The following is a 22,956-nucleotide window of genomic DNA, read 5'->3' on the forward strand; positions in this document are numbered from 1 at the left end:
TTTGTTTTTGCACAAACACACACAATAAAAATCAGCTAGCTTTCAGCAGTCACCAAGGATCTGATCTTGAAATGAGCTTTGGCTGGATGGATCCCAGTGCCCACATGGAGACCTGTTGAAATGAAGCTCTATGCAGGTGGATGGGTCTGCCTACATGGAGCTCCTTGAAGATCAGCATACAATGAATTAACCTTTCCTCTGATGGTGCTCCAGGTGGTCTATTGGCATTCAGTCAAAACTAAGACATATTAGGGCATACCTGTTACAGTCAGAAGTACAGCAAGTTCATTCAGCCCATTTTACCTTGCATGTTCATAAACAGCCCAAATGTTAACAGAAAATGTAGATGGTTCTAGGATTTATATCTGTCTTAAAAACAAGGAAATTTATGGATGAACATTTGTTCTACATAGTCTATCCCCTAAATCTTGACAGAAGAAACATGATTCTCAGCAGATATGCTAGTGGCCTAAGTTATTCTCCTGCAGTAATAAAACAAGATGTAGTTTAAAATATTTGCCAAAGCATCTAAGTGACTTAGGAGGCCATCCAAATCAGCACAGCTGAAGAAGAATGAAGAAGAATGTATAGGTTGTTTCTGAAGTTGTAAATGAAATAGCTCCAACTAGTCTGCTTTAGTAATACAAACTATTAAAACCTACAAGACAAATCTGAGTTTTGTCTTCATGTGTATTACAACAGCGTGTCAAATATGAAAAACTCTACAGGGAGACCAAGATCTTAGCCCGTAGTCAGTCCTGGGACCCTCTTCTAACTTCTATAAACCCATCCTTCTCGGTAATAAATGGATCTTGCGTCATCACACTTTTATAAACAAGTTGAGGCGTACTGTTCAGAAAATGTCCTGTAATCGTTCTGTGTGAAGTATCTCTAAATATAGTCATGTTGATTAAATGACTCTTAAGAGTTATTTTGCATGGTATGATTAATTTTGAAAATGCAATTCAACAATAATTAGTAGCAATTCTGCTGCTAGCCTTGCTAGGAATGCTTGAAGCATATTGCTGCTTCATCGGTACATATAGCTAATACCACCGTCCCTCTGCCCCATTCACTCAGGGGAAGTAACATTTGACATGTGACTGCTTGCTGCACATCCATGAGATTTATGATGTGATCTCGTGAACAAAGCCAAAAGTTTTGTGAGTTTGGCATTCCATTCAGAAGATAAAATCCAAGAATTTCCAGAATCTTTATTGTTAATTTTTCCTACAGAGGCAAACTCTAATGATCTGCTAAACGTTAATGATACAGATCATCTCTGCACAAGCATGAAAAGCAGAGGGAGGGCATATTTTCAGTGGAAATCTCTGTGAGGACACTTTCACAGCGATTACTCCACCCCATGCCATTGATGGAACGGGGAGGAGAGAGAGGAGGCTGGGGTTTGCCTAAAGATCCCTGAGGGCTGATGGAAAGGCAGAGTCATCACTACAGAAGTCTCATATCCCATTATTACTCTGGACCCTGGTGGTCTCCTTGTTCATACTGCAGTGCGTCCGACTTTAAAAGGTCCATTCCGAAAGAGTGCCTCATGCCTAGGACATGTAATGCATGCATCAGATTGAGACACTCCTAAATTCATGACTTTCACCTTCTGTATTGGCATCTCTAAATGGGTGGGTGCTAGCAGCCAGGGGTGGTCTCTGGCAACATAGCCACCTGCATGGGTCCCCAGGAGCTGGATCCACAGCAAAGGCTGTTACTTTTTCCAGATAAGTTCCATGAGTTCAGAGCCAGGGAAATGATATGCAACCCTCTAGACCTGCTCCTGACCTACCCCCACCTCCCTCAGTCCACCCCAGTTCCTGCTCTCCTTCCCTTTCCTCCCAGATGGACCCTAGACTGGAAACCCACCCACTATTGCCCCACAGGGGAAGAGCTTTGAGGTCTCCTAGGAAGGTTTTAAACATTCTCATTTCCATAGGCGTGGGCTTGCTAGATATACTGTAATCAAAGCTCTATAATTTGGAAAAGGGGGAAAGGGTTAGCGCTATTTGTGAATGCCAGGCAGTTTTCCATCCATTCCATCCTTTTTATTTAAAGGGTAATGTTCAAATACATGCAAAGCCCAGGAAAAGAAGGGTTCATTTTCACACAGTTATCAATGCTGATCCTAATTCTCCTTCCCCCTCCCCCACCCCCCGGCCATGGGAGCCTCATTCATCCCCTCCCTTTTCCCTTTCACTGCTCCTCTCAGAGGTCCTGTCTCACAATTATCATCCCACCACTTGACCTTTTTTTCCCCCCCGAGTCCGTCTGCAGAGTTCCCTGTATCAGCCAGAAGAGCAGCACATTCTCCCCCGCCTCGCGGCTGTATGTGCTGCTTACACAGTATCCACAGCCTCAGACACACACGGATCGCTTCTGTGGCAGTGCAACTAGCCTCCTAGGCTTCCTTTCTAAGTCTGGCTTTGAATGAGATGTTAAAGCCTTATAGAGTTGCTCTCAGCTCTGTGATTTACAGTGCTGTTTATGATCGCTGTTACTTTACACTACAGATATCATGGGTTTGTACCTGAAGTTATAGCTTTTCTTACCACTATTTATAGAGTGTTTTAGTTATAAAAATGCATCTGATTAGTCTCAGGGCACACGGAAAGCATCAGTGGGATGCTCATTTACTTATGTTGGTGAAAGTGTGGGGTTGGGGTTAGGAATCTGCAAGCCTGCCAAGATGCAAAGCGAAGTCCTGAGTTTTTCCTTACTTGCAATGCAACAGAGCCTACACTGTAGACTCTGGCAGGAACCAGGCCTGGAAGAAAGAATTTTTGGGCCTTGTGCACTGTGGAAACTGCCTGCTCTGAACCTTTCATAAAATAGACAGCAAAGCACCCCCACCTCCTACATGCCCCACCCCACACACATACTACCAATTCCCCACTCTCCCCACAGACCCCCGAGTGCCCCTCCTACTCCACATATTCTCTAACAAGCCTCCACTTAATCTGACAGCCCTCAGACACATTCCAGCAACCCAGACATACATCCTGTTCACACAGCCCTCAGCACCTCAGCCCCACTGGGCACAGCTCCCAACATCCAAGTCTCCAACCCTGCCACCGTCAACATCCCCAACTGCTCACTTCACTAAACCCATAGCCCACCATCAACTCACCCACCATCCCCGCAACCTTGCTGGCCATTCATCAGTGCCATCCTGGGCTAGGGCAGCTTCTCCTGGTCCTGGTCGCCCAGTTCTGCTTGTTCTGCATGGGTGGCGGGCAGCCAGGCCAAATTTGAGCAAGTGGCATTGAAATGCAGTGCTGCTCAGGGTTCCCCCATCCTACCCCTGGTCATCGGATGGCCCCCCTGAGATAGGGGCCCTGTGCAAGTTCCAAGAGTACACATTGGTTAATCCAGGCTGGCAGGGACAGTAGTTTTTGTTGTAAGATCTCATAAAAGTAATAAAGCTGAGATCCATGGAAATGTCAGGTGCAGATGACACGTGCAGCTAACACAAGCAAACACACTGGGAAAAAACCAACAGTTTTAAAAAAATACCCACACGAATGCAAACTAAATTTGAGAATTTTCCATATAGTAAAACATTGTAAAGGACACAGCAATACACAAAGAGGAATCCAAAGGCACACATTTTAGACTAGTATTCAATGCAGATTAATTTGTTGTACCCAAAACAACATTAACAGAATATTATGGGCCTTCTGCATTTCTGTGGCCATGGAATTTGTAGCAGAACTGTCCCCTAGAAACTAAACTTTAATTTTTAAAATATTTGTTCTTATCTCGTATGGCTGCAGATATAACTCTGAAAATATAAACAGAGCATAAATCAACAGTCATATCTTCATGAATCTGCACTGTGTGAAACAATAGCTCTCAGAGGTGTGAATAGCTCTGTTAATCTCAACTGGGTGTTCATTCTGAAACCTATCATAATTTAATTGTCGTTATTTCCTTTACTGACTATTTTAACAGAAACATCCAACTGGTGTGTTTATGCCACAATCCCAAACTATGTCCCATTCACCTGCAGTGAATTGCTGCAGAATTTCCACCAGAGTGTCACTAATCAAAGGACCTTGCTGCAGAAGGTGCCTCATACCTCTCTATAAACTGGGTTCTATCTCCCATGATTCACCATTCCCCTTCACCAAGAAGGAGACCACGGTTTATCAAGGCTATGTTTTAGTCACAGGTATTTTTAGTAAAAGTCATGGACAGGTCATGGGCCGTAAACAAAAATTCATGGGCCCGTGACCTGCCCATGACTTTTACTAAAAATAGCCCCATGACTAGGGGGGTGTTTGGGGGTGAGGGGGGGCTTCCTACCCGCCTCCGCGTTCCTGCAATCCTAGGCGGCGGAGGGACCAGGGCAGGGGCTCCGCTACTCCCACCACAAGTGCCGGCTGCCACAGTTCCCATTGGCTGGGAACCACAGCCAACGGGAGCTATGGGGGCAGGGCCTGCAGGGGCAGGCAGCATGCAGCGTAGAGCCCCCTCCCCGCTGCCGCATAGGAGCTGCAGGGCCATGCCAGTGGGAGCCGGGGAGTCCCCCACCCTGAGTTAAGAACCCCCCAGCACCCCATGCCCCTAGCCCCCTCCCACATACCCGAACTGCTGACCCAGGGGCTGCATGCCTTGGGCAGCCCCTGAGCCAGCATCAGCTGCTGCAGAAGTCACAGAATCCATGACTTCCATGACAGACTCACAGCCTTAATCATGGAAGATGTAATCTGACCAGGGAGCCCATATTATAAAGGAGTCTGGGAGCATGAGCCACCTGAATTACAACTCCCAGGAGACTCTACACTAGCATTTTCGAATAAAAATATTTCTGTTTTCTGCAAAATAAATAAATAAATAGCCTGTAATTTTTTTCCTGCAGAAAATTTTAAATCAACTCTAATCACTAGCTTCAGCAATTAAGTAATCTTACTGCTGTAGCTCTCTACCAGTTGTCTAAATGTGCATAATTTACCCGCTTAGAGGCTAGAAATATAGAGTAAATTATATAAGGTCTCCCTTAGGCCCATTTACCAACCAGCAATTTGCAGCTCCTGAAACATCTCTTCTGCATCTGGGCCTATATATTTGAAGTTTTACATTACTTCTGTCAAAATAATAAGTGATTAGTGTATACAATGTGTCGACACTAAACATAATTAAAAAACATAAAAAAGCATAGATCCATACACACACACACGTTATTTGTGTCTCCTCATAAATCAAACATGGGAAAAAAATCTTTCCCCAACCTGAGACATCGTTATGCCAAGTTTCAGCTGAGGGCAAGTTTTCTGACCGAAGTGTCAATCCTTTAAAAAATGAAGAATTTATAATGGAAACAGCTGCTCACCTTAGGCACAGTGGTGCTATCTGGCTCAGCTATAATATAAAAATATATGTGTAATTCAAGGAGAAAAGTGTTATGAACCTTAGCTATAAAAGTGTGTAAAAATATTACTTCCAAGTTTGAAAGTTTCCTTAGCTGTAAATTATTATCCTCACACATATTTCTGTCTTGTGTGACAAAGTTCCTCCTCTGCCTTGGCGGGTCCTGCACTTTTTGGCGGATTTGCTCATCTCAGAGGTTCACAGCAGCCCTCAGTTTGGCCGCTTCTGCTAAAGGCTTAAACCTGCAGTTCACTCAGCTAACCTCATCACTGGCCAGAATGGGGGAAAACAGAGAACAATCTCCGCAGTCTCTGTTGTCCCACCTAGTAGGTCAGGGACAGGCCAGAACCCTTTCCAAATTAGACCTTCCCTTCTGGTGTTGCTCACAGACCAGCTCTTCCTGTGTCCAATCAGGAGTTGCGGGAATGAGGGGAACCTGAGCCCACCCACTACACTGGGTTCCAGCCCAGGGCGCTGTGGATAGCAGCTCTCTACGTCTCCTGTATCAGCTGGGAGACAGCTAAAGCTCCCTGGGCTACTTCCCCATGGCCTCCCCCCAGCACCTTCTTTATCCTCACTGCAGTATCTTCCTCCTGAAGCCTGATCACGCTTGTACTCCTCAGTCCTCCAGCAGCACACCTTCTCACTCCCTGCTCCTTGCACACCCCCCACTAACTGATGGGAGGTCCTTTTTAAACCAGGTGTCCTGATTCGTCTGCCTGCCATAATTGATTCTTGTATGTTCTTAATTGGCTCCAGGTGTCTTAATTAGCTTGCCTGTCCATTGGTTCTAGCAGGTTCCTTATTGCTCTAGGGCAGCCCCTGCTCTGGTCACTCAGGGAACAGAAAACTATTCATCCAGTGGCCAGTATATTTGCCTTCTATCAGACTCCTGTACCCCACTGGTCTGGGTCTGTCACACTTGATGAATTTTGTTTCCCTAGGGAAACATTTTACAGCCATTCCCCCTTCAAACCCTGACATTATCTAGAACATTTCTTCTATTGTGGGGGCCTGTCAGCATTCTCTATTTTGCTGGGAACTTTCTGTAAAATCCCTTCAGCCCTGTATTAGATGAGGGTTAAATAAAAGATTTTTCCCCCATATAAATAGCTCCCTTCCCTAGCCCTCTCCTGTCCTCACACAACTCAAATACTTTAAAATTTGAAATGTCCAAGTTGCCTAGCCCTGAGGACTAGATGCTTTTGTTAGTCACACATGTGCACAGATGTATAATAACCAAGTTAAGGCATTTACAGACTTGGTTTCATGCACATGCAGTAGTAATTTCTGCTAGGACTGGGAGCATAACACCAGCTGTGAGTTGGGTGAAGCTTAATCCTGGTAAAGTCAAAATGATGAGTAAGATTCCCAAATTATAATGGGAATGGTTATAATGCATGTCCCTACTCCTGAGGGAGCTGTTCCCCTTTAGTTCAGGAAATTCACAGTTTGAGAGTGCATTCAGATCCCTGACTATTTTTGGATTCTCAGGGGTGATAGGAAGCCGAAAGCACCTTCTGGCTGGGCATTTACACATTTACATAGCCAGACATCTCCATGACTTTGCAATAAGCCAGTCTGGAAATTACAATGTACTCTACATTGGACTTTTGCTCTTTACAAAATAAACATAACACAGAACAACTACCCTTAATGTCACACTGAAGTTTAAGCTAGTAGAGCAGGGGTGGGCAAACTTTTTGGCCCAACGGCCACATCGGGGTTGCAAAACTGTACCGAGGGCCGAGTAGGGAAGGCTGTGCCTCCTCAAACAGCCTGGCCCCCACCCCCTATCTGCCCCCTCCCACTTCCCGCTCCCTGACTGCCCCCCTCAGAACCCCCGACCCATCTAACCCTCCCTGCTCCTTGTCCCCTGACCGCCCCCCTCCCCGGAAATCTGCCCCTAACCTCCCCCTGGAATCCCACCCCCTCTCCAACACCCCCTGCTCCCTGTCCCCTATCCACACCCCCACCCCCTGACAGCCCCCCTGGGACTCCCACCCCCTAACCAACCGCCCTCTGCTCCTCATCCCCTGACTGCCCTCTTCTGGGACCCCCCCACCCCTAACTGCCCCCCGGGATCTCACTCCCTTATCCAACCCCCCCGCTCCCTGTTCTCTGACTGCCCCCCTGACTCCTATCCACACCCCCACCCTGACAGGCCCCCCGGGACTCACACCCCCTATCCACCCCCCTCCGCTCCCTGTCCCCTGACTGCCCCAAACCCTATCCATACCCCCTCCTGACAGGCCCCCTGGGACTCCCACTCCCAACCCTCCCTGTTCCCCATCCCCTGACTGTCCCCCCAGAACCTCCACCCCATTCAACCGCCCTCTGCTCCCTGACTGCCCCCCCCCACCCCGGGACCTCCTGTCCCCTTACCATGCTGCTCAGAGCAGCAGGATCGCGCCGCCCGGCCGAAGCCAGCTGCGCTCCCTGCACTGCCCAGTAGGAGCGGCAGGCCAGAGCACTGCCTGCACGGCGGCATCACTGCAGGAGAGGGGAAGCCTCCCCAGCCGGGAGCTCAGGGGCTGGGCAGGACAGTCCCGCGGGCCGGATATGGCCCACAGGCCATAGTTTGCCCACCTCTGTAGTAGAGCATACAAATGACTTCCTAGTTGGCAGTGTTAGCCTCAGAGGCTCAGATCCACCAAAGGACCGAGGTGTAACTGCGTGTTGCAACACCTAACTTTTACGTGCCTAGAAAATCCCTGGAACAACAATGGGACCCACAAAGCCTGAGTTAAAAGCCTAAGCTCCCTATACAATACATGGGGAGAGACAGATGCCTGCGAATGCAATCCACAAAACCAGCACACTATGCAGGGAGCCGCCAACGACAGTCAATAGTCACCATCATACCAGAATATCCCGCCCCAGCTGGCTCAGCATGGTCAACTATAGAATTCACTTCCCCTGCCGATCTGACAGACCCTGAGCTTTTGCTTAACATACATGTGCATGGGGAAGAAGAGTGGTGGGTGCGGTTGTACTGTGTGCAGATTTCACTTTGAAAAGTCATTTGTATTAAATAGTGTGTGCGCGTGCTCTCAGACGTTCTGTAATCAGCGACATCCTACAAACGTATAGAAATAATTAACTTACTGCCGCAGTTAGTTTTGTGGCTAACATATACATCGGCCCTGTAAAGTATAGAAAACGTTCTGTGTAAACAAATGTCAGTCAAAAGAGATAGTATTTAGAAATCTTTCTGCTCTTTGCAGAGCTTGTAACCAACCTTCCTCTTCCAAAAAGTGGGTACGGTGGACTGAGCAGCGGCATATGAAAAGCGTAAAGAGAAAAAAGTGTGAAAGATTTTGCTACTCACAGAAAAACATTTATTTAGTTTTATCAATTGTTCTAGAAAAGTGCCTTAGAAAAAACAGCAGAATGGGATGTTTTCATAAATAATGCTGTAGCTGAAATAAAAAATGTACCTGTTATATTCTAAGAGCTCCTAGTATTTATTAAGGTAATAGAACAGTGGTTTTCAAACTAGGGTCCGCAAACTATATCTAAGATTTCCAAAGTAGTCCTCATCTCCTTTCAGAATTTTTTAGGAGTACGCAAATGAAAAAAGGTTGAAAACATCTGACATAAATAGGGCCCTACCAAATTCATGGTCGTGAAAAACGCATCACAGTCCATGAAATCTGTTCTCCCCTGTGAAATCTGGTGCCCAGCTAGGAGCCCCTACCCTGTGCAGGGCTCCAGTTTCTACTCCCGGCCGGGTACGGGGAGGGACGGGACTTGCTCTTCCCCCGCAGGTGCCACTCTCAAGACGGGGCAGACCTACCTCTGGGAACCTCCCCCGGCTGCAGGAAACTCAGCGGCTCTAGCTGTCACCCCCACTCATCTGCACAGGGAAGCTGCGGCTCCGGCTGTCAGCCCCACACTTGGGCGGTAGACTGCCAGGAAAACCATATGGTAATCAACCCCACATACCTCCGACCATGACTTCTGAGCTGCTGCTGGCAGTGGTGCTGGCTTTCAAGCTGGGCGTCTGGCCAGCAGCCTTCGTCTCTAACTGCCCAGCTCTGAAGGCAGCACCCCTGCCAGCAGCAAGGCAGAAGTAAGAGTGGCAATTCCATGACCCTGTTACAATAGCCTTGCAAACCCCCCGCAACCCTGACCGCCTTTTGGGTCAGGACCCCCACAGTTACAACCCAGTGAAATTTCAGATCTAAACATCTGAGAACATGAAGCTGACTAATTTTATACCCCCGGCCATGAAATTGACCAAAATGGACCATGAATTTGGTCATAAAACAATCACAAACAAGATTCTGTTTGAGGTTGCTGGGTTTGCTTTTTTTTTTTTTTTTTTTTTTTTTTTTTAAAGCTGGTTAACTGACAAACGCCAATTTTTGCATTCCACTCCCATGGAACTTGCAACAAGTTGCACAAGTTAAAATGCTCTAAGGTGTTCAAACATTTGAGTGCACATTTATATCCTTCGCTAAAATCTTACTATCGTTCTAATCCCTCTTCACAGGCTACTGGACTGATTAGACATGAAAATTACAGCTGATTTTCATTGTCAACAGTTTTCTTGAAAGTAACAGTTTAAAATATCTCTAATCAAACAAACAATCTAAGGGCTTCATGATATATCCAGGAACCATAAAATAAAGTATGACCACTCAACAGCTGAAGTCTGGATGCATCTATTAATTTTGAGATTATTAGCGGCTGAAAAAAAAATCGATTGCCAAGGCTGACTGATTGATAAAAGACGTTTTGGTCAGTACTTTCTATATTTATCCCACTGATTAAATTTAATTTGAAGATGAATATTGAGTACCTTGCACGCTGCTGGTAAAAACACTGATTACCTCTGGTACTGATATCTTTTTGGCAAAAAGATTATCTTCTGCACTGACAGATCACACAACTAAACACAGACAGGCAGTGGGCCCAATTCCAGGCATTTTTTGGAGGCAGATGTGGAAAGTACTTAAAAAACGACCTTAGCTATATCAGCAAACCCTCCTAATGAAGACATTACTTATACCAGCAAAAGAGTGCTTCTGCCCAAATAAATAACTTATACCAGTTCCACAAACTAAAAAGGATATACTGGCAATAGGACTTTTTTGCTGATGTTACTGTGTATACAATAGGGCTTTTGCCAGCACAGCTATGCTAGTAGGAGTGTGTGAGATTATTTTCATACTCCTAACCAACACGTTATGCTAAAAAACTTTTAAGTATAGAGATAGGTAGACATGAAGGTATTTTTTTGTTGAACGGCATATTTGTCTTTGCCCAGAAAGCCCATCACTTGTTCTCAGATCATAGGACTTCTCTGAACAGACTAAATGAAGTCACCAAGTTGACATATAACATATAAAATATGGTTACCAGGTCAAATAAATCTAAAAAAAATCTGTATGGGTGGGAAAAGAAGGGCAGAATTAGCAATTTCCCCTCAATCAATTATACTTCACAGTTGCTGAACTTCCGTCACTTGTACATATAGAAATTTATGTTCTAGTTAGAGCTCCTAATTATTAGAGATAAGCTCCTAAGAAAAGCTTTCAAAGAAGCCTATTATCCTAATCCTCTGAGACATATATTTTATGTTCCTAATAGACAAACAGAATAAAATCCAGGGAAACATTAGTGCCAATTTATAAAACAAATTTTCTCCCACAAAAGGAAGGAATAACAATTTGATATACAATTTCAGAGTTGTCTAATTAAAGTTCATTTCTCCCCAAATTATTAGATTACAAGTGTCTGTGTAATCAAGAAAGAGAAAGAACTGTACGAACTAAGGCCATGTCTCCACTTACAGCAGCACTTGTGTAGCCACGAGAGACCTCTCCCATCAACATAATAAAACCAGCTCAATGAGCACCGGTAGCTATGTCAGTGGGAGAGCATCTTCCGCCAACATAACGCTGTGCACACGAGCGCTTATGCTGGCAAAATTTCTATCGCTCAGGCAACAAAAATTTTGCCGACGTAAGTGCAAGTGTAGACATGGCCTTAATAAAAGCAGATAAGTAGACTTAGCTGCCTGCTAGGAATTATACTATAATATTATTGCTTTTATTATTGCAGCCCGTCTATATCACATTTGCAAAGTGAATTAGAGATAACCCTTATCCAGTACTAATCAGGGGAATAATATCAAATATTACAATATTCTTCATAAACAAAGTGGGATTATAAATTACTTTAGAGTCTATACCATATTAATCCTTAAAATCGCCACCAATGCTGAGCACTTGATCATTCCAAACTAACGAAACCTACAATGCCATTATACTTTTGGAAAGCCACCGTACCTCTGGTTGCATAGTAAAAGAAAAGTTCACACTTACTAAGGACAGAAATACAAGGATGAAATTGTAGAACGTATATAATTTTTTTTTGCAATAAGACACCATGGGATTTCCTTCCACACTTCAACCTCTAGAACAAGTTATTTGATCTATCTAATTTTGGGACACCTTTTCTTTCCTTACTTTTGTACTTATTTTTCCCTACTAGTGGGGCCTGTCATTACAGTATTTTACTTCTCAACTATGACACAGTTGGCAAGGAGGAGGGGATAAATTAAAAGTCTCAAGGGGTAATGTCCTCTAGCACAGACTAAACTCCCCTTCCATAGTATACCTCTTTAATGGCCTAGAGCCAGAAAGCAGAGCTGGATCAAGGAGAGGTGAGATTAACATCAAAGAAAGGGGAAATACACCATTTTAAAAGCACAGCAACTCTCTCAGGAACCCCTGTGCAGGGACAACACAAAGTGCGGATCTCAGCATAGCAGCAGACAGACTAAACTGATGCAATAATTAGCAAATAATTAATAAACTAACACCGGAATGAAAGAAACAGAAACAAAACTTTCATCAGAAAGGAGAAAAGTAAACAATAAATAAAATAGCAGCACTGAGGAGACCCCAGCTAAAGCTAGCAGAAATTTTTTTGATGGAATAGGTTTCTGTCAGAAATGCTGATTTGCCAAACTTGAAACATTTCATGGGAACATACAGACTTTGATAAGTGCTTTATTTTAATAAGGGAAAAACAATTTGTTTCAACTAAAGCAAAGTGCCTTAATGAGGTCATTTTGATATCGCCAAAACTAAATTTTTAAAAACTTTTGTGACAAAGTTCCTGCTCTACCTTGACAGGTTTCAGAGTAACAGCCGTGTTAGTCTGTATTCGCAAAAAGAAAAGGAGTACTTGTGGCACCTTAGAGAGTGAATTTGTGTGGGGGGGTGGAGGGTGAGAAAACCTGGATTTGTGCTGGAAATGGCCTAACCTGATGATTACTTTAGATAAGCTATTACCAGCAGGACAGTGGGGTGGGAGGAGGTATTGTTTCATATTCTCTGTGTATATATAAAGTCTGCTGCAGTTTCCACGGTATGCATCCGATGAAGTGAGCTGTAGCTCACGAAAGCTCATGCTCAAATAAATTGGTTAGTCTCTAAGGTGCCACAAGTACTCCTTTTCTTTTTGCTCTACCTTGGTGGGTCTTGTGCTTATTGGCGGATTAGCTCGCCTTGGAGCTTCAAGGCAGCCCTCAGCTTGGCCGTTTTTCTGAATTCACAGTCCAGGTCAACTCCTCCTGTGTCTGACCAGGAGTTGGGAGGATTTGGGGGAAACACAGGCCAGCCCTCTACTCTGGGTTCCAGCCCAGAGCCCTGTGGAATGCAGCTATCTAGAGTGCCTCCTGGAACAGCTGTGCGACAGCTACAACTCCCTGGGCTACTTCCCCATGACCTCCTCCCAGCACCTTCTTTATCCTCACCATAGAACCTTCCCCCTGGTGTCTGATAATGCTTGTACACCTCAGTCCTCCAACAGTCCACGTTCTCGCTCTCAGCTCCTCACAGGCACACCACAAACTGAAGTGAGCTCCTTTTTAAAACCCAGGTGCCCTGATTAGCCTGCCTTAATTGATTCTAGCAGCTTCTTGATTAGAACACCTGAAGCCAATCAGCCTGTCTTAATTGTCTCCAGAAGGTTTCTGATGGTTCTGGAACGTTCCCTGTTACCTTACCCAGGGAAAAGGGACCTACTTAGCCTGGGGCTAGTATATCTGCCTTCTTATTACTCTCCCATAGCCATCTGTCCCGACCCTGTCACACTTCTTTTTTCAGGAAATTTTGACTTTTCAGTTCCAATTTGGGACTAAAGACAATTTTGAAATGTTGGAATTTCTCATGCAAAAGAAATTCCAAATTTTGCCCAATTCTATTACCAACTTTTCATATGTCATTTTGTTCATGTTCCTAATTTTTACATCAAGCTACAGGAAAAAAATATATATTAATTTTCAAATGTAAGACAGTAAAAATAGTTCTGCTGGTGTAGAAAGCAGTGGTTTATTTCCTATGTAACGTTCCTCACAGGGAGCACATCACATTTGATCTTTATGATCTGCACTGGCCACCAATTCATTTCTAGGTGTAATTTATATTATTGGAGTTCACCAGGAAAGGCCTAAACATCTCATAAATCACCTACTCCTCACAATATATTAGGAGATTAGCTGAAGGCTGCAGCAAATAACTCCCTTGTTTATAACAGGGGGCTGAAGATATGATTTTGGAGCTTTCTTTCCCTATTGGTCCACCAGAACCAAATTTGTTGGTCTCCAATTAATGCTGCAAGTCATTAACTACCCTCACAGTTTCCTTCTTGTTGTGTGGAGGAGGAATTAATTTGGGAAGAGTGATGGAAAAGTCTCAATTCTGGGGATGTGGGAGGATTTTCAATTTTGGATGGACAATGGGCCAATATCTTGAGGTCTCAAACCAACACCATTTCAGTAAGCAACATGATAAAATGCAGAAATTAGTATCCAGATATACCCATATCTCCAAATGTTCACACAAGCCATAATTTTCCATTTGTCTCTCTCTTCCATTACATTGTTTACTTTTCATCATTTACTTTGTTTACTTTTTTCATCATTAACTATTCCTAAAGTATTCCTATGAATATAGTGTATATTTAATTTATTATTACAATGCATCTGTCTAAAACTCTGGATTCCAGAGGGAATACTTACATAGAAAGATACTACTCTATACATACCAGAATTTGGCCCTATTGTTTAACTTTCATTGCTACAGACTGTAAGTTCATCTAGAGCTTTGGATGGGTGCATTTGAATGACATAAGAAAAATAACATCAAAAAGAAAATCATGTTAAACAACTGTTTTGAATAGTTTAGGAAAAGAAAGAAAATGGAAAATAGTAGTTTGCATGAATGTTATGAGATACTGGTATAATCAAATACTCATTCCTGCATTTCATCATACTTACTGGAAAACTGTTTAGTGTTTCACCAAAAAAAATGAGGTTTCATGTACCTTAGCAAGCTTTTCTCAAAATATTTTAATGTAATTATTAGATGTAACTGCATTATGCTGGGTAAATAAAACCATATAAAGTTATAAACAGCTAACTTGCAAAACTGATATCCAACCAATAATCTACAATGATAAAGTATGAAGCCTGTAACTCTTATAGGACTTGTTGTGGAAATTGTTTATAGACAATTTCAGCTTTCTGACTTTGCAGAAAACCAAAATACAGACAATATTTCTCCATTATTCAAACTTACCATTGGTGGCTGTCAGCGCTCATGGTATCCAGCTGAATAGCTTTTTCAGCTACAATTTTTCCTGTAAAAGAAAAAGATATACTAAAGCATCTCTCCATCTTAGATTAAGCCAGGAACTACATTATGAGATAATATATTTTAGATATAAAAGAAACCAATCTGATTTTCCATTTAAACACTGAGAGGACATTGTAACATTATGGATTCACAATACATACACAAATGTATTTTTTATCCTTTTGTTTACTTAGGATAGTTCAATTCAGATGCAACCAACTGGTTTTCAGTGATGTTCTGCTTTTGACTCAGGAATGAAGAAATTAAACGACTTGGCCAAATTCACATTTTGAGTAGGAGTCCAGATGATGAGCTTGCTGTTTCTAAAGCCTTAGCTGTAACCAATTAAGCCACACTTTTTTTTATTATTATTATTATTATTATTAAAAATAAACTTTAAAAGCAAGAGGTAAAGCAAACAATCCTCTGTCCTGGTGGAATTAAAAATAAGTTACTGTGCCAAGTCCGCTTTAGAAACAGTTCTCTCTGAGCCTCTTCCCAAACTAAAAATAATTAAGAAATGCTGCAAGAGACTTCAGAACTCAGAACACCCAGCCATTGCAGGATAAATATCTGAACAGGCTGTGATGCCGCACTGCTGATTACATGAATACCTCTGACCCATTTCACATACCACCATTGCTTCTCATCTCTCCCATCAACAGGTGCTAAAATTAATCACAAGCAGCAGCAAATTATGTGAGATCAAAGTATATTTTTATTATTATTTTATTATTTATTTTTGGTAGCTCCAGTGTGCTGAGCACTTTCCAAACAAAGAAGGGAACATCCCTGCCCGAAGGAGCTCACCGTACAGACAGACATGTAAACAAATGGACAGTGAGTAAGGGGAAGGGAGTAACAAAGATATACTTGTGTTAATATTAAACACATACCGAGCTTGTAAGTTATATCCAAGTTAGTCATGAAGCAAGACAATGTCAGTTAGCAAGTTTCTTATAGGAATCAAGACAGAGATGAGTCTTCACAAGAGATGTGATGGCAGACAGAGTAGGTACCCTGCAGAGCAGCTCAGGAAGGACACTACGTGTGTAAGGATAGCGAGAAAGAAGGCATGGAGAGGTGTGTGTGTGTGTGTGAGAGAGAGAAGCTGTCAAATGAGTGGTCCAGGCTGGCATCCCTGGAGGAACAGAGTGGGTTAATGAAAACTCAGAACAAGACAAAGAGATAAGTATGGAGAGGCAGGATTATGTAGGGTTCTGAAGGCAATAAGGAGAAGTTAAATTTGATGCAGGGGGAGCCAGTTGATGAGGTACAGAGGGAGTGATGTAATCAAAGATATGGGCAAAGAGGATTATTTTGGTGGCAGTGCGTTGTATGGACAGGGAGGGGGCAATGGGGATGTCAGAGAGGCAAGAGAGCAGAATTTTGCAGTAGTCGAGGTCAAGACAGCCTGGGTGAGAATTTCTCATTGAGAAAGGAAGATGCTAGAGGTACTGAAAAGGAAGAGGTGGCAGGATTTAGATACAGCTTAAATGTGCAGGACCAGGGAGAGAAAGCAAATGACGACCTCCCAGTTATGAACCCGAGTGATGGCCAGGATGGTGGTGCTTTGGAAAGTTGCAGAGGAAAAATGGAGGTAGGGAGAGGGGAAAAAAAATCATGAATTTAGTTTGGACCAGTTTGAGATTAAGCTGACAACAGGACATCTAGGAAGAGATGTTGGATACACAGGCTAGGTGCAGTGGATGCAGCATGTTCTGCTTTTCATTCTTGAGCACTGCTTCTAGTCCACAGTATTCCCAGGCTCCCGAAAGAGCCATATTCAGCCCTCCTCACCTGAGATGGGGTTACTAAACTGTGGGGCCAGGGGAGGGTGAGCGGAGAGGAAACCCCGGACCTCCACCTTTGCCCTAGGAAAAAAATTGTCTTAGCCTTGGCATTTATTTAGCTGTCATCAGGCTCATGAGTCTTTTTATTTTAGTTCTGTGTCAGTCTGGCTCACATTTAAGGATTAAAAGCACTGACTGGAGCCAATTCTGACTGGCAAAACCCCCTCTAATCCAGTCCTGGACCTCTTTTGAGTAGAGTGGAACTAAGTGCTTGATGCCAAAACGCTTGGCAGTTTTATCATGCAAAACATTTTCATCAAAGTCTAAACGCTATCCTTATAAAACCAGATTACAAATTGCTTGGACTATGACATTTCAGGGAAAAGTACCACTAAAAGTTCACAGTATGAGCCTTTCTACAATAATCAGGTGTCATTTTATCTAGCCAGTTTTTTGCTCCCCCTACCATTAGCAACATATTTCTTCTTTTCTTCAATATCTGTAGTCATCTCAAACATATCTCCATAAGCTCGTGCAAGTCTCCAAAGAAACCCTTCATGGTTTCCATACTGAAAGGAGAAGAAAGAAGCAGATATATTAGACCATTAAATTGACCAAAATGTAAATTTAATTTTATACAGTTTCCTTGAATAATAGTTAAAATAATTTAACACATAATTATTCTCTCCCTTCGTTCCCCTCATTGAAAGATGGTGAATCTTGGGCTATTTTTATTCCTGCCACACTATGTTTATTATGTTTGGAGAGCAAGATAGATGAATTTTTCCTCTAGGAAGAGAAGATAAATATTGGGACACTTAGCTGGAACCCATGTATTAGGTCTGTTCAGGTTTTTTTTCTCTTTTCATTACCAAAGGACTTTCTATAACTGTTCATTATTACAATTAAAAAGGTAATCCATTATACAAATATCATGCAGTAAGCAATTACAATGTTTTCTTTGTGCATGAAATAAAAGTCGCATCATACACTCACAGTAAGTATCACATCTACCAGTCTGACAGCTATTTTCTACACTTATTAAATGAGGAACACTACCAGAAGCACTAATATATGCCTAACCAGAAGAAATGTATGAAGAGTGAGCACTGTATTGATTCCTGCACCTAAAACTCCCTGTGATTTCAATGAGAGCGTAAGTGCTGGAAGGTCAAGCTCACCTTAAAGGAAAAGTCCTGGAGCAGGGATAGTAAATAGGCAGACTGCGGGCCAAATTCAGATTAACAGACACTTTTTAACGGACCCTGAAATCTTTTTTTTTTTTACACTTATCATCATTATTGGGTTTTTTTATTATTATTATTTTCTCTGAAGTCTGGACCTTGACTATACATTGACCAAGAAATTTGGACTTTGGCAAATAATAATTGACTATCCCTGTCCTAGAGAATATACCAGACAATTGTAACTTTCTACTCGTTTTTCAAATCATTCTTTAGAATTTAATAGAGAATTATATCCCTCTGTAATGGGGTGTACTGGGCCTTTGTGGCCCCCTGCTGGAGGTCCTGTGGTCCTACTACACCCTGCCATTGGAAAAGAGCAGCAAAGGTGGGTCCTATAGGCCTGCCTAGACAGGCTATATGGAAGGAGCCAAGCAGAGCCCAGTAGACTCAGATAAAAGAAGCTGCAAGACCTGAGCAGGTCAGTTGCTGGTTGTGACCAGAGAAGCAGGGAAGGGTGCTCCTCTCTGGTCACAGGAGCTCCAGAGGGAAGCAGAAGGGTTCTGTGGTATTTGCATTCAGACAGGAGGAAGAGGCTCTGAGAACTTCACCTCTGAAGTATGAGAAAAGGCCCAAGGAATAGCAGCAGCAAACTGGAGGGAGTAGTAAGTGGCTGCTGTGTGTTGGTACCTGGAGTAGTAGATGGACCTGGGTCCCCCACCAGCAAGTGCTGGAGTGGCCTAAGCCCTGGAAAGGGACACAGCTAGTTTAAAAGTCCAAGAAAAGGGACTAGATTTAAAGGGCCAAGAAACAGGGCACAGATGAGGGTAGACCAACATTCCTGGTGGAGCTCTTTACTAAAAGCCCAATAAAGAGGCTAGACTCAAGGGTCCAGAGACATTGCTGAAGACACTAATAAGGACAAACTGGTAGTCCTTGTTGGAACCTTGTTACCCCAAAAGGGGTTCATTCATTCATACGGACTGTGAGACGTGGCTGGAGAGCTCAGCCACTGAAGACCCACCAAGAGAGGTTGACAACCTACAGACAGGTGCAAGAAAGGCCCACAATACCACATCCAGCCACTAGAAGGCACTCGAGGTGAGTGTGCCATCATACCCTCCTATAGGACACTTAAAAAAACTACACACTAATGATCACTCTACTCGATTTTATGGGGCAGATCCTCAGGTGATGTAAACTGTCATAGCTCCATTGGCTTCAGTGGATCTCTCCTCTATTGGTTTTTAGTGTAATTTCGATAAACACTTGTTAAATTTCTTTAGACCCCTATTGGTTTCTTCACTATTTAATTCCATAAGACTTTTCCATATAGACAAATTTAAGAGCTGGAAAAAACTATGGTCTAAAAAAGTCCATGCCATGTCTGTTCCTTAAGAAGCTGTAACAAACTGGAACTTGATATATTTTAACTTTAGTGCAAAACAAAACAATTAAACCTTTACAGCTACCCTAATAAAAATACTGATGTGATGATACTTTGAAAGAATTTTTGTTTTTAATGTCAATTGTTGTACAAAACCTTCTATTCTTCTGTACTACAGTTCTAATATTTCAAAGAGTTAAAAAGGATGACATATACAGTAGTGAACCTAGAGCCAGGACCATGAAAATAATTGTACATTTATCCCTTAGTACCTTTTCCTCTTTCTCAAGTAACAGTCTGAAGCTCTCCTTTTTATCATCATCTGAACCACAACGCAAACTGTCCACCTGCTGCAGAAGATTAAATAATTCTGTTTCCTTTTCTGGTCTCGCAGATTCTGCAGGTAAACTAATCCATCGCCTTTCTTCTTCGGATTCTCCTTCAGTATCAGTGTGAGCTGTAATATAGCTAAAATTATAGAAACAATAATTATATATTCTAAAAATATTGACAAAACATTCTATAACAATTTGTGCCAGTTCCCCAACTTCAAAAAAGTTAGCTCAGTTCCTGATAATTTCACATTCATTTTACAGTATCCCTACTCTGAACTGGAGAATAGATTCATTATCACTAGCATATTAGGCAAATAATCTTGATGCACTCTGCCAAAGTCTGCAAAACGTGATTGTCAGAGGCATTGCCTAGTGGTTAGAGCACAGGACTACAGAGAGTTCTTATTCTGTTTCTGACACTGTCTCTGTAGGTTGTTACATGATCCCGTTACCAGATATGGGCTGGCTACAGAGCTTGCTTCTGAGCAAGATACATAGCAGGTGTGTTCATCATAAGATCCTTTAAGGCACTGCCAGGTGTGGCTGAGGTTAGCTTAAGTATGGTATTTTATGCACAGAGACATCTAGTGCCTGAACCGTACAATACAGTTTAACATTCCATTACAGTAGCCTTGAAAAACTCACTTGACCTCTGTGCCTCATTTTCCCCATCTGTGAAATGCAGGTGTAAATACGAGCCAACTGCATAAGAATGCTGCAAAAATCAATGACACAGCATTTTAAAAATGCTTTAATGATGTCAAATGCTATTTACATGTTAAGCATGATTACATCAATATATTTTGTACATTCAGAAGATTAATATCCCACACTGGAAAAACTAAAGTAGTTCACTAACTTCACTGACTGAGTTATGGGAAAATACAACTAAGGAAAGAATCCTATTTTATAAATTGCCACGCAGAGATAAATAAGTGGCCTTATTTTCCAAAGAGCTGACCAGCCAACAATTTCCACTAACTCCAAAAGACATTTGAAGTTCTGGCCATCTATTTAGGTGCACATACCCAAAAGAAAAAAAAAAAAAAGTAAGTAACTGTTGACATCCATTTTTTGAAAATCATGTTCTTATGGAACAATCTCTTTGCAGTAATCTTTAGAAATTATTTTCTACCAAGCACAAAGCACTCAAAGTTATCATGACCAGAATAAAATACAAATTGCATATTTTTAATATTTATTTCACACCTTAAGCAATAAATAATTCCCTCAAATTTGCTCAGAACAACCAAAACACACAAATGATTTTATAGAAATATGATCACTATAGTGTGTTGGAAATATAGAGCTACATGATTTTTGATAGGCTTATTTAAATAATCCTGTCTTCAATAAATCATTCTAAGAAAACTACCAGAATTAAAATGACACTGTGCATTTACGTCTTGCTTGGATAAGTTAAAGTACGTATGCAGCTGCTTACTGAATAACAGAATTGCCAGATTTGGCACAGTAGTTTCTAAACCTAAATTACCCCACTGGTAAGGGAAAGAAGAGGAACACAAGCTTCTTAGTGAAAAATTGAAAAGCGAAGTATGATGGACCAAAGAAGTGAAATATTCAGAACAGATTTTTATATATTTAGTTTATTTATTTAGAGCTGAATCCTCACACCACTGAAGTCCAATGGCAAAAGTTCCCTTGACTTCATTAGAGTCAGGATTTGAAAGTTGTTAAATATTTACTGTAGTCTGCTAAAACATATTTAAAAATGCAATATGTTGCTATTTCATTATTATTTTGAACTGGTTGTAAAGCTATTGCATATGTAAGTGTTGTGTATATAATGACTATATAAACCACCAAAAAAGCAGTACATTTTTAGATGCTTCTTTGGCTGTAATGCATGCTTCAGTGCTGAACTCCTTCTCTCAAATCAGTTGGAAATCTTACTCAGGTCAAAAGGGCTGTTTTGTTTAACTACGAATTGAAAAAGCTTGGTTAGATAGTGTAAAGTAGCAATGATTAAATAGTAATTGTAAATGGAACTACATGTTCCGGTACGACACTAACTGTAAAAGTGTAGAGTTAAAAGCTTTTCCGAACCACATCAAACACTCTTTAAGGTTTAAAGTGTTTGATTTTGCTCATGGGAATCAAGGTCTCAGTGTTATCAATGATCATTAACGATAACTAGCAGAAATAACATCTCCTCCCCCATTTGTTTCTTTTTCCCCCTGTAAAAACATTGTTTGTCCAAGGCTGAAAAACAGACTAATATGATTACTGCAAGATGTTCCCATATAAGCAAAAAATGCCAAGGTCAAGTTTATGCTGAGAAGCCTCAAAAGCAAGCTCATCAGAGAACTCCAAAGGGTCTCATGTCAACCTGTCAATACCAAGCATCAGCTCCGGACAGCCAGATCATAAAATACTATTTTTCAGCAACTTCACTTGGAAAATCTGTAAGCAGGTCACAGCTGAGCAATATTTTGTTTTGGAAATTATAACAAGTGAATAAGCTTCATCAATAACAAAACATAAAAATATCAGGGAAGTAATAATGTTCTATGGCCAGATCATATCCCCATCAATCCACATAATGTGCCTTTCCTCACTTCCCAGAACAAGGGAGAAGAACTCCTTTTCTAGTCTACAGCCTGTGCGGGGGACGAGGGAGGAGATAAGGTGAGTTGGAACAGGAATGGGCAGGTGGTTGCACATCATCCCCCTCTGATCCCATGGAAGTGCATTTAAAAAAAAAACCTCTCCTAGTCTGTATTAATATTCATATGTAGCACTTCCTCACCCCCATGCTTGTGAATCCTCACAGAAACATGTGGAGGAGACAATCTGTTCCCTTGATAAAGATAAATGACATTGTTCATTTTGATATTGTTTTCTCTTTTTTTTTTTAAGTATCTCAAATCATTTCTGACAAAGGAAAAATGCTCGGTATATTATTAAATGAAACATGCTGAAACAATTTTACATTATTAAGGCAAAACCACTGGTTTCTGAGAGCTATAATGTATTATACTACAACTCCATTCTTCCTGAAAAGAGTCACAAGACACTCAATTAGTCCACCAGGGAACTGGGCACCAAAAAAAACTAGCACTGATGGATGCTGATAGCCCAGATGTAGTACAGCAATTTTAAAAATCTTCTCCTAGCTTGACCTTTTCACACTTTTTCAGATAAGTTGAAAACTACTTGTCCCCACAGCAAAACATCCAAAGAGAGTACAATCTATGG

The 22,956-nt window shown here is 41.9% G+C and overlaps 1 protein-coding gene across 1 annotated transcript in view; it reads right to left on the minus strand.

Moving 5' to 3' along the window:
- RMDN2 (regulator of microtubule dynamics 2) overlaps positions 1-22,956 on the minus strand; it is a 77,482-nt gene that overhangs the window by 48,873 nt on the left and 5,653 nt on the right. Inside the window, exons 3-5 of the mRNA XM_077811893.1 lie at positions 19,675-19,870; positions 17,298-17,400; positions 14,982-15,042 (exon numbers count right to left, since the gene is read on the minus strand). Of these exons, the coding sequence (XP_077668019.1) occupies positions 14,982-15,042; positions 17,298-17,400; positions 19,675-19,870 (360 nt within the window). The remainder of the gene's footprint in view (positions 1-14,981; positions 15,043-17,297; positions 17,401-19,674; positions 19,871-22,956) is intronic.

Source organism: Eretmochelys imbricata, chromosome 3 (assembly GCF_965152235.1).
Source record: "Eretmochelys imbricata isolate rEreImb1 chromosome 3, rEreImb1.hap1, whole genome shotgun sequence".
In the NCBI taxonomy this organism is placed as follows: domain Eukaryota; kingdom Metazoa; phylum Chordata; order Testudines; family Cheloniidae; genus Eretmochelys; species Eretmochelys imbricata.